The sequence below is a fragment of the Lepidochelys kempii genome, chromosome 20 (assembly GCF_965140265.1).
Source record: "Lepidochelys kempii isolate rLepKem1 chromosome 20, rLepKem1.hap2, whole genome shotgun sequence".
Lineage (NCBI taxonomy): Eukaryota > Metazoa > Chordata > Testudines > Cheloniidae > Lepidochelys > Lepidochelys kempii.
Genome location: NC_133275.1, coordinates 1204008 through 1220256, shown reverse-complemented (window position 1 = coordinate 1220256; position 16249 = coordinate 1204008). Strand labels below are relative to the sequence as shown.

Genomic DNA, 16249 nt, shown 5'->3' with positions numbered 1-16249 from the left:
CACTCAAGCCCCAGTTCCAAACACACCTGGACTTGGGGGCAGTTTGGAGCCAGATCCGAACACAGGGCATGAACCCCTCCCGCGGGAGAAGTGGTCATCGCACAAATACCAGGGCAGGTTGCCAACACCTTGAGCTTCCAGAGCATCTTTGAGCGCGGGATCTCGAAGCACTTTTAACAGGGCCGAACGAAGGCCTCGTTTACACAAAGTTGTGTCATTGTAATTAGGCTGGCACAACCACCTTAGCGTGGATGCAGCTGGGTCAATATACAGGCATCCTACACACTGGGATAGCTTATTCCCCTTCCCATGCGGGAAGAGCCATACGGGTATAAATGTGCCCATGCAAGGGGGATTGTGCTGCTTTAACTAAACAGGCACCATCCGTGTGCACCGACAATGCCCTAAACTTAGCCAACAGAAGGCAGAGACTAGGAGAAGTGTCTGTCCAAGGGGGTTGCACAGATTAATTACATCAGTGGGTGGACAAAGCCTCACGTGTCCCTTTGGAGGGGAGTTGGTTTAAGACATTTATCTGCTACCCAAAGGCATCTTTTTAGTGTTTCCGGCTGTTACCCCGCAGCCACGCTGCAGCATCCTTTGTACCTCTCTAGAGGAGGCTGCAGTCAGAGTGACAAAACCAACCCCAGGTCATCTCTGCTCTCGTCGATAATACGCCGCGCAGAAGCTTGTAAGAGGCTTGTAAAAAGCTCAGGAGTTGATCTTATGGTTAGAAAATGAGGCTAAAGAGGACGTGAGATCAGCACAGGACAAGGCCAAGATCTCACCTTGATCAAAAAACCTCAAGGTAATAAAAAGATCCTGCATCACTTTGGGTTTAGGAATTGTTAAAATCGTTGTAGATTAAGTTGATAAAAGCACCCAAGACCCTGTGTTCGCTAGTGGAACACAAAGGAAGGCATGGGAGAGGAGGAAGGGTGGTATGGATTAAAAGCCGAGAATGGGTCAGTACCCCTGCTTGCCATGTACTCGCTTCCGTGAGAGACACTCTGTACGGCCTTGAATAAGTCACTTCAGCCCGAGCCTCTGTTTCAGCCCCTGCATGACGGGAACAGGCCAGGCCCCTCCAACACCTCAGGGGTAGGGTTAATTCAATTTGCAGATCCACCAACAGGCGGCAGCAGAAGCCCTTAGCCTCAACAGGCCATTTAATCCACGGCGGACGCTTGCAGCTTAGACGCTTCAGCCCCCGGTGCGGAAAAGCTAGGGTAAGTTTTCAGTACGGAGGCACTCAGAGGTCAAAGCATTTACAGAGAGAGAAACTGCAACAGTTGGAGAACAGGAACAAGTGGGAATTTGCCCTTCTGATTTGGCATAAGTGCACTAAAAATTGATTGGTTTCTCCAACTGTAAGGAGCCTTCACAGAGCCTGGCCCAACACAGGGTTTGCTTTCCCTCAGCCAGGATTGGGAAGTCAGGATTTTGCCCACATGTTCACATTTTTAAAAGTCACACACGGTAAAAGCCAACCAACCCTTAGTTTGTAACCATCCCAATTGTCTTACGCACCTCCCCAGGCTGCCAGGAGAGTCCTTTGAGTTCTAGATAGTCGCCTTAGATAAGGACTGGGCTGCACTAGCCACCTGCTTGTAGATCTGCAGCCTGGCAGGTATCTGAGCAGGGTGACTCTCCCCCAGTTACTCCTCAGGACACCTGGCTGTCTAGCTAGGATATGTACACCACCCCACTCTGCTCATGTCACAGCCTGGGATTGCATTTTGACCAAGAGCAGCATCCTGAGCAGGGGGCAGGGTGTGCAAGAGAAAGGCTACTATGGTTTAAAATTGAGGGCAAGGCCAAGATGGCAGCTTCCCCAGAGCTAAGTCCATTAGTCTGACCTCACAGGGTACTCAAGGCACCAGAAAGTTAGGGGAGAATTGGCCCCTTTATCCTTTCACAACATGCTCTGTTCAGAAGGGGTGCTAATCAGGAATTCATTCAGGCACTTTGAACAGCATACACAATTGAGGCCTAAAATTTACTCCACTTTGAAACAGTCAGTCTGGAGGGAGGGGGCCCATAAACCTTCTTTGAGGTAGATCTTTAGTAATAAACCATCCAGAGGCCCAGCCCCATTACATCTGTTACCACCATTTAAAATTCCCCCTACCAAAAGGGCCTCTTTTAATGCAGGGCCATAGTGACCTAGTGGATGAGGGTCAAGGGCTGGGACCTAAAACTTCTAGTCCCAGCTGTGCCATCCACTACGCTTGCCTAGGCTAGGCCAAGAGGTATTTTTAAAAAGTGTGGTAGCCAGCAAAGGTCCATAAAGCTGCGGTTTTCACTACGAAAAACAGGGTTTAACTGCTGTGAAGCTAACCTGGTAACTGGTGTTAAAATCCTAGTGTAGTTTTAAGACATTGTTAATTGGCCACACAGCTCTCCAGCTCAGGCTTCACTGGGAAAGACAGTGAAGCCTCTGCTACCCCGGTCCCTTGCTGTAAAAAGCATAGGAGCCAAGGCATTGCATTTTTAATAGTCTAGGCCAGTGGTCCCCAAACTTCTTAGAAAGGTGACTCACCCACCGCTGTGTCTTTTCTGCAACCCTCCCGGGGTCCAAATTTGTGGGTGTGGGCCCAAAACCATAGGCCAGCATCCTTCCCCTCCACCATCCTGTATCTTCCACCCCAGCACCACAAGTCTAATCCCAGCCTGGTGCAGAGGGGAAGCATGCCCTGGATGGGAAGGACAGGGGACTGAAGAGCAAGCCTGCCCTGCACTCACCCCACAGCTCCCATCCCACAGGGCTGCACCTGACCCCCCCACCTCCAGGAAATGTGACCTGGTGCACATGATCACAGCCCCACCCCTCAGTGGCAGAGGCGGCCAGTCCAAACCCGAATGGCACTGTCTCACGGTGCCTAGTCCCACTGTTTCAGTGTGAGTGGGGTGGACCCCTCTGGCCATGGGCCTGCTGTGGAGGGGAGATACCAGGTCACAACCCCATTGTGACCCAATGTTTGGGAAAGGCCAAGCAAGGTAAAGTCAAGGTGCATTGCCCGAGGGGGAAATACGGCTGATTAGACTCTAGCAGGTGCATGACTCGTGTGTGTCACTGGCTTCAGGCTAGCAGCCCTGGGTTCAATCCCCAAAGCTGACAAGCCATGCAGACGGATCATGTGACGCACACAGGAAAAAAAAAAAAACTAGATCACACTTAGCTATTAGAGTTGACAGTAGGAAGAGCCCAGGGTCATTCCAGGTGAGCTCCTGGGGATCAAGGCAGGGCCACCGTGTACCATACAGGTTCTAGGATCCTGCCTGTTTTAAGTGTCCCCCAGCATTGGCGCTTTCCCATTTGACCTTCGAGGCTGCTTCGCAGTCTGAGATCTCCCCTCCCCTGCTATTTATTCTAGTTTATTTTTCCAACTACCATCCCATTACTGCTGGTTACTCCTGCTCCACTCCCTTCCTGCTCCTTGTTTATAGACAGCTACACCCACGGGCCAGGGCTAACCCTTTGCAGGTTACACACAGCAAACTGGGTTTGAGAGAAAGAGTCCAACAGTCTGTGTGAATAAAACAACTTTAATAATGTACAGCAGAAATTGGACAGCTTGTTCTTATATTAAACACAAGATTTCCTATATTACAATGTATTTACATTTGCATACTGAAGAGGTAAAGTGTCTAAGTGACTATTTTACAGTCCTTTTCTAATAAAATGTACATGGAAAGGGGGCAGAGAAGTACCCAGAAAGATCTGTTCTGAAGCCAGAGTACCATCCATTCATCTTGTGTCAGAGACTAGAGGCACAAGCTTTGACCTGAAACCCCTCCCTAGTTTGATGCCATTGATCAACCTGAAATACCTCCCCTGGTTGAACCAAATGCCTGATCCCAACCGTTTAGTTACTGTATACTGTTAAGACAGCTGGTCTGTTTCTCTTCAGACAAGACTGCGTTTCAGTGCCGGGCAAAGTGATTCCTAGATTTGCTACAAGTCAGCTAAGTAAGGTTTGCACACCACTCTGGCACATTTGCATGAAAAGTGCTGTGTAAATGCTACATTGTTATTCCCATTTCAGAGGGTCCAGTGAGGGTTTGACCGCTCTTATCCGTACCTATGAACTGAGTGTTTCAAAACCTTATCACAAGGTGATGCCATCCCCTTCCACCCCACCCCTTCTAGACAGTCAGTCCAGTAAAACTCTGGCATGTGCTGTTTGGTATGGTATTGAGGCAGGTACGTGTGTTTACTGTTGGGGGGTGGTGGAGCGGATCAACCAAGGAATTAAATTGCTGAATTAGTGTCATAAAGAAAGTCTTTGGACAGCTAATGGAACAGGAGACCTTGTGCTCTGAAGGAGAATTTTCTTAATGCTCATGGGAAGACCAGATGGCAACCCCTACTTATCAGTGTGATGGGCCTCTCTGTGGCAGTTTATTTCAGTCGCGCAGACCCTCCCCAGCCCCTGCACAAGTCTCATTTGAAAGGTCCTGCTACAGTAGCTGAAGAGTCTTGTAGGTATTTTTAAGGCACACACCACCTTGGTTTCTCAATGCAGAAGAAGGGTTCGGTAAGTAACGAGTCACATTGGAGATGCAGTAATTTCTGGCTGAGAAATAATCAGAACAAATCAGAAGGGAAAGCTGTACATTGACCAACCCTGTATGCTGCCCCAGGAACCCAGGGTCTAAGATGCAGACCGCTGCAGATAGGGAGGCAGCTCAGTCCTGCCTGTCATTTAAAAGCAATGGGAGAATGCAAAATGGCTCCAAACACAATGCAAAAGACTCCTCATTTGACAGATATAAATCACAGCTAGGATGGGGGCCTGAGGGAAGAGAGACACAGACAGTGAGAATAGAAGGTCCATTAAACCTGCGAGCCAGAGAAGAGATGAAAGCTCACCTTACAGAGCAGGCTCAAGGTTCGAGTAGAAAGTTCCAGTGTAAATTCAGCTGTGTGCATTTGGATTTTTTTTTTTTTTCCTTTTTTGCAGTGATTTCTTTACAAACAAAGAGGTTGAGAGGTAATTATAGATTGTTTCTCTTCTCTTATAAAAATTAAGAATATTAAAAAAAGTTAAAATCCAGACCCTCCCAATCAAATAAAAAATAATCAAATGCACTCCAGTTAAAAGTTATGGCTTCAGAGTTACATAGCACAGATAACACCCTAACCATCACTCAACTCAGCCTTCCAATGTTGCCTTTAATGCTGCATTCGGTTCAGATACAGGACTCAGCCCTGGGCTATTTCTAACATTCACTAGGCAACAGTCAAATCAATTCTACTTCACCCTGATTGGTTATTCAATTAAAATAAGTTTCATGCAGTTACCCCCTCCCTACCCCACCCAAAAAGTTATACACAGCTGCTTCCAGAATAGTAGATATTTATAGATGTATATTTAAAAGATGGACACGTATTTCCAATCCCAGTCACCAATGGTCAGATCCTGCAGTGTGCCGAGTGCTCCTTGAGAGGTGCTGTGCACAATTGTTTCCATGGACACTGAGCTCTTCACAGATCAGACCTTAAACGCTTGGCTCCAAGTTCTAGAGTGTTGCTGCCAAAGCCCTTTGAGAGATCCAAGGGTTATGTTGCTAAGAGGCTGATGTCCCTGTGGCCTGGGGTCCCCTCCACCCAGGGGTAGGGTCAGCTCCAATCTCAGACACGCTTCTTGTCTCCTTTGCATCCCGCCCGCAGACGGCTCCTCCGGCAAGGCAACCTTTCCATTCCGCCACACATTACAAACCAGGGTTTTCAAAACAAAAGCTTAAATTTCAGGGACAAAAATCAGTACCCTGCTTTAAAAAGGAGAGGGATGGCAGTGAGGCAACTTGACAAAGTTCCTGCAGCTGGCAGGAGAGAGGCCTGCTCTGGGAGAAAGAAGGATCTGGCTGTAAGCAGCCTAGTCACGCTAGATAATGCTCACTACTGGACAGGCAAGGCACCAGCACGCGTAGCTCAGAAGAGGACACTTTAGATTTGCACATGCACGGAGAAACACGAACAGGAATGTGCCAACCTACAAGCAGATACTCTGCACGTCTAAGGGGGACTGAACAGGCACAGGGCACACATGGCTTTGCACATGCACACACTGTTGCACACACTGTTGCACACACTAGCAGCCAGTTTGGCTTTTTGTATTTTTCAAGCTCAAAAGAAGGAGAACTGGTTTTATGAAGCCAAAGCCTCTTCTGTGTGTCTCTGCCAGTCCCTGGAAAACCTGCAGGTCTGGCAACATAACCATCCCTTTCCCTCCCCACTCCCAGGCCCTGAACGCTTCCCAGCGAACGCGCCATATTCACTGGACTACACAGGGATTTCCATCAAAGAAAAGTTATGGTCACAGCAAGATCCATCCGCACAAATCCCTCTCAAGTCTCCACGCTGTCAAGAGGTGGTTATAAAAGGTTTCTGTTTGTTTCATACCCAAACCAGGAAGAGAACATTTCTTTTAATAGGCTCTGTCCTCCCTGGCTAGCAGCCCATAGATCACATGGTCTGGTCGGTAGCAGTAGGTTGGGTAGAAACACGAGGTAGGCCTCAATCCCCTCGACTATCATGGCAGCTTTTGGGCAGCTTCCTCATGCTGCGACTTGTGGGCTAGATCTTCACATCTTCCTGGACGCTGAGCTGCGAGAGCGTTTTCTTAATGCGGAGGGCCGTTAGGCGAGCTGCACCATTTGCATACCAGCACTCACGCATCATCTTGCCCATCACTCGTAACGCCTAGCAAGGAAACGGAGAGAAACGTCAGCCCTGACCCTTTCAGGGAGTTCAGTTCCTTCTGTTAACACACCAAATCAAAGCTTTAAAGTGAATCCAAAGCTCGTGGAAGGTGCTGGCGTATCTGTGCCATGACTGAAGCCCTCTGCTTCTCCCCAGAATAGGCACAGCATGGGCAGCAGCAATGCAAGCTCCCCATGCTTCCCTGCCAGCATACTTCACCCTTCGCCTGGAGGGATATCCCTTCTACAGAGGGGGCGAGAGAGTGTCTTCATGGGCCATCTGATTCTCAGCCATTCCACCAACATGGGAATGCATTACTGTCGGTTTTTGTAAGGACATGGACCATTAGGAACTGCACGGAGACCCAGCTGTTTCACCCCATCTGCATAATGTGACAGCAAGGTTGTTCTGAGCATTCGTGAACATTTGTATAGCGCTCTGAAAAAGTCAAGCATTAAGAGGTAGATGTTTCACAGCCCCAGAGCAGTTACAAGGTAACAAAGTTCACTCACTATTATGAACGTGGAATTATTAACCACTCAGATTTCCATCATATGCAACGTGGATGGCGCACAATGGACTTGAAACAGACTTGCTATCCAAGCTCTGGGAGCACACATCTGGCCTTCTCCACCGAGCGGAGTGCAAGAGTGATCACCTACTCTCTAGCCTCAGATGGGATCCTCTCCACGTTCACTTTCCCACTGGACTTCCCCACACTGATTCTGTCCATGGACCCCAAACCCGCCTTGGAGGGACCAGTGACTCCTGGCTGGAGTAGGGAAATCCAGCCTCCATGCTTACTAAATCTGGAACTCAGTGTCCAGGACTGAATCTAATCTTTACCTATTCAGTGGATAGTGCATTTCCTTTAGGCTCAAAGGAAGACTATGACATATCTTACCTCATAACTCTGCCACCAGTTAGGGATGTTGGGGCGCAACTTCTGATCACACACCACCTTCCGCATCTCCTCAATGGAGGGGTCGGAGGGCACAAGGTCATAGTATGGGAGTTGATATTCTTCATGGATACCTAAGCATGGGAAGGGAAAAGGTCATTCACAGAGAACTGAAATCACTACCACTCTCACCAGAGCCACAATACCCCCAGCCTGGATGACATGACTTATAAAAGTGAAGAGTCAGCAATTCAGGAAGCAGAATGCAGTTAACTGGGATTAGGCCAGGGCCCTGGGGTGAGCACCTCCCCTCTCCTGGGAAAAGGGCCAAGATATGTTTACTGACCACAAGTGCTCAGGACTTAGTGGATACAAAAGATGGCACTTTCAACAACAGGATGCCCATCCCTGCCCCCATCCACTACTATATGCTAGGACACTGGCTCAGTACCGATTCATAGGAAAGCAACCTATGTCCTGAATCAGCAACATCACTTCCTGCTCTAAGGTTCGGCTAAAGAAATAGGTGTGCCACCAACAGCACACCTACCCATCACCTCTCACGTGCCTGGTTTACGAGCAGGCTTGAGTCTCTTCCCCACACTACCACCATCCTGTGGCCATACTCTTGGGTGACGCTGCATTTACCCCTGTATCCTGGGATCATAACCATCTCCACGACTGCCTGAAGGACAGGTTATTCTCTCCTAGCTCCAGGCCTCAGTTAAGTCAAAGACAAGGGTTGTGGGGTTTTTTTTGGTTGGTTGGGGGCGTGGGGGGGCAGTGGGGAGAAGAAGCTGAAAACCCATTACCTCCTGAACTGCACCTACGAGCAATCTCCCAGTAGACCAGGCCAAGGGCATAGATATCAGCACATTTAAATGAATCAAAATGCTTCATGTTAATGGTTTCATCCAAGACCTCAGGGGCCATGTATCTGCAACAAAGAAAAAACAATGTCATTTTCTTGTCATAGGGACTCCCTGGAAGACCATCAATGATGAATTCTCCATGTTTATTGTATACAACATGGGTTACCAGATACAGTGCTTGGATGCTGCACAGAAGTTAAACAATGAAAATAAAAACAGAACCCAATGATGTGGACAGAAGCAGACACTGTGTTAAGAGAGCAAACAGGATAATCCAAAACAAAACACCAGAAAGAAAGAGGGGTGAAAGGAGGAGGCGGGAAGGGTCAGAGGTGCACTGAGCCAAAGATAGCAATGACCCCTGAGGCTGGGGTGGAGGCGAGGGAGCCTCACAGGCGAGTTGTTGGAAGCAGAGGCCATCTAGCCAACCTTAGCCTTGGAAGGACGTAAGTGGAGGGAATAGGAAGTAGGCTGTGACTGTTCAAGTACCTCAAACCTAGATTCATTCATAAATAAAAAAAGCCACTAAATATTCTCCTTCAGTACTCTGGAAACCCTGCCAATGCCTAAGATAGAAACTCTATCAATCCCCAGTAAGGCTCACACGTTTTCTATACCAGTGGTTCTCAACCTATTTATCATTGTGGGCTGCAGATTGAGAACCACAGCACCAACCCTGCTCCCCCACACAGTCCCCTACGTCCAGCTCCCCCCACCCAGAGACCCCTCCAGACAGCAGGGACCAGAGTCCCAACCGGTGGCCTAAAACCTGGGGGTGCTGCAGCATCCCCACAAACCCCTATTTCCCAGTGCCTCCCCTCCCCACAAACCTGTCCAGAGACCCACTCTCCCACGCTCCAGCAGGCTGCCAGATGCTGTCTTCCACTCAGCTATCCCTACCCCCTTTCAAACCAGAGCAGCAAATTTTGAATATATATTTTTAAAAAGCACACCACATGTGGCCCAAGAACTGCTGTTTTATACCCTATTTCTGATAGCACTGAACCTTGATCAGGAGTACAGCTGAGCCCGCTCCCTACCGTTTGGTTCCAACCCTTTGATTTGGCGCAATATCAATGGTATCGGTAACAGAATCATGCCGGACAGCCAGACCCAGGTCAGCAATGGCACACATGCCGTTCTTCTTCACCAGGATGTTCTTGGATTTCAAGTCCCTATGTGCAATCCCTGGTTTTCCTGATGGAGTAAAATAAGTCTCAATAGCAGATTTTCCTCTCTCACCTTAGTGGATCTGATCAGTGCAGATGAGCTGAACACAGAAAATGGAGGGACTGAGGCGGTCAAGTCCAGAGTGAATCTGAATCTTAACATCTCTGTGCATAGTAGGATCTGCAGCCCTGTTCTTCCTCCAGTCTTATTTAAACTCTGTACCAGTGAAAAGTGCTAAAAACACTAAAGAGCTTTCATTTAACCTCCAAGTACTATTATTTAAACTGCAGCAGACCCACTGCACCAGCTGTCTCATCCACGCAGACATGATCCCTGCTCTGAAGAGTTTACAATCTGTTTTGCTCTGTCATTGCCTATGCTAATCTCTTCTGTGCTCCCCATCCCAACCAGAGCCAGCTGAGAGAGAGAGAGAGAAAGACACACCCTCCCCCCTCCCCCCTCCGGTCTAACAGGAGCTAGACTAAGACTAACTCATTTCAATGACTTTTGCTCAATACCAAACTGGCCTAGATTCAGTCCCCAGGTCCTTAAGGCACTTTTTCTCTTTCATTTTATGATTAAATTCCATCTCTCTCTCTCAGTACAAGGCACCCTGTGCATCATACAAGCCCCATATTACTGTCTTCACCTTTCCTGCTTTAGCCTCTCCAAAGAATGTCTAGTTCATGTTTAGGATACTTTGCTAGCACTCTCTTACCCTGGGTCCCCACAATCTCCATGTGTAGGTGTGCCAATCCGCTGGCAGCAGACAGGGCCAGTTTAATCATTCCCTCAATGGTCACTGTGTATCTGTTGAGGTAATCAAACAGAGAGCCATGCTCATGGTAATCAGAGACAAGCCACAGCTGAGTCCAGGTCCCGTTATCTGTAGCAAGAGAAAAAGTGGAGAGAGCAGCACAACATCAGCACTTACGGGGCATTTTGTTTTTGAACAAACATAGGAAGAGCTGCCAGATTAGACTGCAGGTCAGCAACAAGTCCGAGCAGACAAGGGAAGAACTACAAGGCAAAAGTGTAACGATTGCTTATAGCACCTTAGCACACTATATATAGTTAGTACATTTCCCAAGCAGCTTTTCACAGTATTGAAGCAGTGACAGGTAGCTTTGTACTACGAATGCTGCAATGTGTCTGCTAGTGACAGCGGCGATTTTATGGATTCTTCTCAGCAAGGCGAGTTCTGTGGATTAAGCCCATACTCAGGGACAAAGGAAATACTGCTAAGCATTTCAGTGCACAGGTCAGGCTGTACTCCATCCCCGTTTTAACCAAGTTAAATTATTAGAATTATTTTGATCTAGCAAATACTTCTATTAACTGAAAAAAGTGAAGAACAGAACTGACCATGTTAAGAATGTTTTAATAAATAATTTAACTTACATTAAAACGGGAAGTCTCCAGACTGCTCATGCATTCGACTACTATTCAAGCTTCCTTCGTAAAAAGTTATGTCACACAGACAGCTTTAATAGTTTTTAATGATGGCTAGCTATATTTATAATTTGGGGAAATGATCATAACACTTTACAAATATACGGATGGCTCTCTTTATTTCATTAAAAAAGACAAAAAAAAAGTAGATCCTATAGTAGAACGTGGAACTCTGAGGAACCTACGGCCATTCGGACTTTGACGCTGAAGGTTGAGACAGCATTTTTACCTTTGTTATCTGCAGCAATAAACCCCAAGATGTTCTCATGTCGCAACATGACAGTCTGGTATATTTCTGCTTCCCTAAACCAGGAGCGCTCTTCCCGTGAAGAGAAGATTTTCACGGCCACATCACCTCCACGCCACCTGCCACGCCACACCTCCCCAAAGCGGCCTTTTCCAATGATCTCCTGTAGGACAATGGTTCGAGCCACGGTTCGCTGGACAAAGAGTGGCAAACCTGTGGGCAAAAGATTGAAAGAAGAATTCAGACGAGGGACACTTGAGAGATGCTACAAGGTTTAGAACAGAACATCGAAAGGGTTGTCTTGGTTGGATTTGATTGTATTTAGCAGTCCAAATAAAAACCCAAGAGCCATCTCTCATTCCGCCAGGGATGGAAGCGCTTTGGCCCACAAATACAAGTTTTCACAACTAGAAAATTTCGCCTCCCTCTCTCAAGAACTGATTTGGGAACAGTGATCGGAAAAGAAGATCGTTCTCATCCTTGGCCCTTCTTCCAACATATGAATCTGATTGTTATTGTTCTCTCCCCATTGCCAGTCATTCACTGACCACTTCCAAACGCTTCTCTGTGGGCTCAGTTTTTATTCAGAACAAAATTCTGTGGACAATATTCTGGAGAACAATCCTGCCCCGTGTTCTGAAACCAGTTATTCTGACTGGACTCGAAGTACTATTCTATACAGGTTCTTCTGCTGCACTCATCAGTACATTATCTGAGCAATCACATGCATGTTGCACCATCTTTGTGAAAAGATGAGAAAATATCATTTCTAACCAAAGTTACCCTGAACCTGCTACAACAGGACCAACATGTAAGGTCTTTCAACAGTAGTGGGAGATCACCAAAACCACAAAAACAGCAACAAAATCAAATGGCTAGCTTTCTCTCGCCAAGGAAATCAGTAAGTCAACACACACTGATACAGACCTAAAAAAGTCTCAGTGGATTTAGACCACAAGAGTCCTGCAATTTCTTAACTGTTCCAAATCACTTTGGGCCAAGACCTGGCACACCATCTTGTGCTGTGATCCCCATCAGATCTTGTAAGCTGAGCAGAGTCAGTGCTCACAGAGAGAAAGTTCTCTAAGGAACATCGAGAGGCTATATGTAAGAAGTGGAGTTGGTTTGAAGACAGAGACAGCACTAAAATAAGCAACACCCCAGCATTTGTTAAGGGGCTATTACATTGATGTAGGTGCAGTCTTTTAGGTAAGACACAACGTTGGAGTCCTGACTAGCTCTGGTCATTAAAGATTCCACAGCACTTTGCATATGACACACACAATTTAATGCTTATGTCCTGACCAAATGCCTACTTGGGTAAGTTACATTGCAGGGGCAATCTGTAGAGGCAGAATGTCGACTGGATATACAATTCATTTCTTGTCCCAACCTGTTGTACAGTGTTGTGTGCTATTAAACCACACAATTCCACCCCAGAGAGCCCAGGAAGTGCCCAGGAAGTTAACCTTGTGGGTAGTTCATTTACACATTTCTTTGGGATTCTTTGGGTTGAAGGGTGCTATATAAATGTAAAATCTATATACTAGTTTCCTAACTCTGATGCAATTTCTGTAGAGACACTGCCATTTCTCCATCAGCTTTGATGGAGCTAGTGTCATTTGAAAGCTGGTAACTTGTAGATGTGCAGTGAAGTTTGTTAAAAATTCAAAAATGGTACAGAACCAAACACCAATCACATGAACCAGATGCACTGTATTCTGAGTCAAGGGAAGGTATCATAAATTCACAACAGAGAGCAGGGACAGCTATATCTGATGTTGCATTTACAGGTAGATGGAATTGTTTCCTGGGTATGATCTAGATTTTATATACTGAAATCCACAAACACTACTTTATGTAAATGCCAAATGACTCAATGATGATAGAGTACAGTATCTCTTATGTATTCTACGGTTCCCATCCCCAAAGTATCCAAGTGCTGATATTGGGCCACTGGCTTCACTGTCTAATGTACAATTGGATTTAGAACAAACACCAGTGACCTATTACAATTCAGACTGTACGTAAGGAAGGATAGCCAATGGCCTTATATTAGAACATTGATACCACGGCGATGAGCACTTCAGAATACAGGATTCCATTACAATTACATGCCATTTATTATTTCCAAAGCAACAGCAGCTTAGTACCTGAGCCAGAGCCAGAAGTGGAGAGATCATAAACTAGATCTTGCAGAGTCTTATCCTTGGACAGACACATTTCACAAGAGGGATCTTCCATGTCCAACCGCTGACGATTGTGATAAACTCGTTGGTGGTGATGAAAGACGAAAACCACTACGATCATGACGACAAACAAAAGGAAGACAGGCCCTGCAATCACTGCTACTAACTCAACAGGGCCCCAGCTAGACTGAGGTTCGTTCTCTTTCACGTGACCTTTAGTGAGAGGAGGGAAAAACAACATTTTAAGCACAACCTGATTCCTTTATATATATATTCTCGAAACCGTATAGGCAAGAGTCCCTAACCCCTTCTCTTACAGCCTGAACTACTTTAACTCTGTCTCAGAACTTGTAAAGGACACTCCAAGCAGCAAAATTCACTAGCTATTCCAAAGCAGGAGAGGTAAACAGGCTGGGTAGGAACAACAGATAAGGAAGGTCATCACTTTTACTGCAGCTGCAAGAAGCAGTTGATGACCCCAGTTGAGCGCTCAGTTTAGGGTTTATAATAGTGTATTTTAGGTCCTGAAGTGAGACTATCTTGGAACCAAAAACTATAACCAAACAATTTCAGAAGACCAGTCTGTAATGCATCTTCCATCTAAGCCCAGAATACACTTTACATGAGGAACGGTAGCTTTGTTTATGGGGGGTCCCCTGCACCTCAACTTCCCTTTTATTCTTGCCCAGGAGGCTCCATCTTGGATTAACCTAGCTTTCTGCCCTAGGCCTGGATGCGTTGCTCCCTCTCAACACAGTCACTACTGCCTAATCAGCTAGATGATCACTTAAGCTCAATGCAAAGCATTCCTTCCCACCTTCCCCCAAAATAAATTGGTCACTGCCTTCACATAGCAATGTGGCTAAAGCAGTAAGTTGGCTACCATCAAAGCCAACTTTCTTAATAAAAATTATAGTGAAGGAGGAAGGAATTATCCCCCACATGTAACAGCCAATGAGTCTTTAGCTCAAATCCTTCACCAGTTGATTTTAACCAGACAAAATAGAATTCCCCTCCTACCTTGATGGATGATGGTACCATTCTGCAACTCATGAGAACTCAGAGAAACTGCCCAGAATGAGGGAGATAAACTGCATGTGCCTTCTCTGCCACAAGGGCTCTGGCTGAACAGGTGGTTGGGTTTAAGTGTGGGGTTGCCGAGCATTACAGGAGGTCAGATTAGACAATGTGGTGGTCCCTTCTGGCCTTGAACTCTGACAAGACAGTTTTCTTCCAGCACCCTCATTCCAGGACAGATCTGTTTCTGTTGCACTCAGAGTTCAAACATCTCCCTCATTTTACTCTGAAGTGTAAAACCACACTCAGAGCTCATGACTGAAAGAGGAGTTTCAGTCCCTCAGGAAGCAAGTCTATCGGATAAAGAGCAGACTGCAGTACCACTCAATGCCACAAGGGGGATCTCAGACTAGTCCCAGGGACTGCTCCTTATCCTCAGGCCATCCTGGGCCTAGAGCACTGGGCAGAGGCAGGACATCCGTGACTGAGCGGCAGCATGGAGAAAGAACCTAATTTTCAAAGGACTCTGTGGGGGACACTAGGGGCAATGCTGATGAGGTGGGAGACTTATGCTGTCTTGATCACGTCAAACATTTGAAGGTGGGTGAACCAAAGGGGAGATCAGAGAAAATCCAATTTAGAGGCTTCTTCTCACCCTACAAACTGAATGGTACAATTTGATATTTTGCCTATCAGAGGATCTTAAACTGCTTCACAACCCTCTGTGAAGTAGGTCATCACTATTCCCTTTTTGCAGATGTGAAGGAATTGCCAATGTTCACAAAGCAAGTTAGTGGGAGAACTAGGAACAGGGTTCAGGAGTCCTGGTTCCCAACCCTGCTCTAACTATTAGACAATACCACATCTTCAATGAGATGACAGAGGATTTCTTTACTCACCACTGGGCACTGTTAGGTCAATTTCGTTGCAATAATCAGAATAGCAGCAGTGTGTGTTACGCAGATCTTCTGAACTCAGGCAATAGAAGGGTTTTCCAGCAGGAATCAGCTCTGCTTTAGGGATGCAGGTCCGGATGTGGTGCTCAACTCCATCCAGGTTGGAGATGGAGACCATGCAAGCCCCATCTGTTTTGCATGTGGAGTTTGCTTGATTGCAGTTGGAGCATGAACAGATCAAAGCTGCAGAAATCAGGACAGAGAAACCTCCTTGAAACCGACCAGAGCTGTGAGCAGGGAAACTCATCTACCATTGGGTAGGACACTGATTATTCTAAGGCTTTGCTGAGACAGAACTGGCTCTAAAAGGGACCAATAATATTTGCTGAATGTTTCAGACAAAGAGTAAGGAGCTAGGGAAGAGAGGGTTTGGGGTTTTTTTGGAAGGCAGTGGGGAATGTAGATTCCCCATCCCCCTCTAGGTCCATAACACAAAGAGCCACCCATGATAATCTAATCAACTTTCCGGCCATGCAATAGATAACATGCATTCAGCTACAGAAGACAGTTGCCACTGAACAACGCTGGAGTCTGCCAACATGAACTAGGCCAGTCCAGCCCTCACCCCCTAATGAGGCACTTAAAAAAAGGTAATAAATTATAAATGGTGCACAAAATCTGAAAGATGAGGGTCTTAGAGACCTATCCTGCCAATTCCATTTCCTAACAAATATATTCAGAACGGCTGGGTCTCTGTCTTAATTGCTAACAAGGGGGGACTGAAAAATTGGGTCTG

At 46.6% G+C, this 16249-nt stretch overlaps 1 protein-coding gene across 2 annotated transcripts in view; it reads right to left on the bottom strand.

Moving 5' to 3' along the window:
* Positions 1-3533: 3533 nt before the first annotated feature.
* Positions 3534-16249, bottom strand: part of ACVR1B (activin A receptor type 1B) — a 28609-nt gene continuing 15893 nt past the window's right edge. For both annotated transcript variants that reach the window (XM_073319323.1, XM_073319324.1), the window contains exons 2-9: positions 15457-15696; positions 13505-13753; positions 11334-11564; positions 10371-10538; positions 9523-9679; positions 8423-8547; positions 7614-7744; positions 3534-6709 (exon numbers count right to left, since the gene is read on the bottom strand). In XM_073319323.1, coding sequence (XP_073175424.1) covers positions 6584-6709; positions 7614-7744; positions 8423-8547; positions 9523-9679; positions 10371-10538; positions 11334-11564; positions 13505-13753; positions 15457-15696 — 1427 coding nt within the window. In that variant the 3' untranslated portion in view covers positions 3534-6583. The remainder of the gene's footprint in view (positions 6710-7613; positions 7745-8422; positions 8548-9522; positions 9680-10370; positions 10539-11333; positions 11565-13504; positions 13754-15456; positions 15697-16249) is intronic.